Source organism: Chaetura pelagica, unplaced genomic scaffold (genome assembly GCF_000747805.2).
Source record: "Chaetura pelagica isolate M959 unplaced genomic scaffold, ChaPel_1.0 scaffold232, whole genome shotgun sequence".
NCBI lineage: Eukaryota > Metazoa > Chordata > Aves > Apodiformes > Apodidae > Chaetura > Chaetura pelagica.
The window spans coordinates 834,835-835,725 of record NW_009952441.1 but is presented as its reverse complement, the minus strand read 5'-3'; the positions used below and the strand labels follow the sequence as shown (position 1 = coordinate 835,725).

Here is an 891-nt window from a genome sequence, read left to right as displayed (position 1 = left end):
AAGCCGCTCTCGTAGTGGATGTTGAGCTGCACCTCCTGCCCGCCCAGCGCGCAGCCTGCGGCACCGCACGGCTCAGCACTGGGCACCCCAGAGCCAGGGCCCACTGCACCCTCGCCCTGCCGGCACCCCGGGGCGTCACAAAATCATCACAGAATCCCAGGCTGGTTTGGGTGGGAAGGGACCTTAAAGATCATAAAATTCTGCCTCCCTGCATGGGCAGGGACACCTCCCACCAGACCAGCCCCATCTAACCTGGACTTGAACACTGCCAGGGATGGGACAGCCACAGCTTCCCTGGGCAACCTGGACCAGGGTCTCACCACCCTCACAGCAAAGAATCTCCTTCTAATGTCTAACCTAAATCTCCCCTCTTCCAGTTTAAGGCCATCACTCCTTGTCCTATCACTCCCTGCCCTTATTGAAGTTCCTCCCCAGCTTTCCAGCATCCCCTTTGGGTACCCAAGGATCTCACCCCTGGAGCACTCACCCACAGACACCTCCTTGATCAGCTCAGCAGCAGCATGGCAGCCCTGGACCAGGACACGTGTCCAGGTGGAGAGATCCCGGTGGGTTTCCACACGGAAAACATGCATCTCCACGCCCTGGCGGGAGCCCGTGCGGGTGGCAAAGGTCAGCTCCGAACCCAGGGCGGGCGAGCGGCGGCCTGAGCCTGAGTGGACCAGCCTGGGGGATGTAGAGGAAGGGGGTCAGGGTCGTGGCAGCACCAGCACCACAGCAGTGGTGGTTTGGGGTCTCCCCCCTGCTCCGCCATGGCATGAGCAAAGGGGCTGGATACAGCTGACGGGAGCCAGTCCCTGGGGGACAGACCCAGCCCCCAGCCCACCTGGTAGCCACCAGTGGGTAGCTGTGGCAGGGGGGGGCCGCGGACTC

At 62.7% G+C, this 891-nt stretch overlaps 1 protein-coding gene across 1 annotated transcript in view; it reads right to left on the bottom strand.

Moving 5' to 3' along the window:
* The window catches only part of VPS4A (vacuolar protein sorting 4 homolog A (S. cerevisiae)), an 11,608-nt gene that overhangs the window by 5,308 nt on the left and 5,409 nt on the right, over positions 1-891 (bottom strand). Inside the window, exon 4 of the mRNA XM_010008472.1 lies at positions 488-684. Coding sequence (XP_010006774.1) covers positions 488-684 — 197 coding nt within the window. The remainder of the gene's footprint in view (positions 1-487; positions 685-891) is intronic.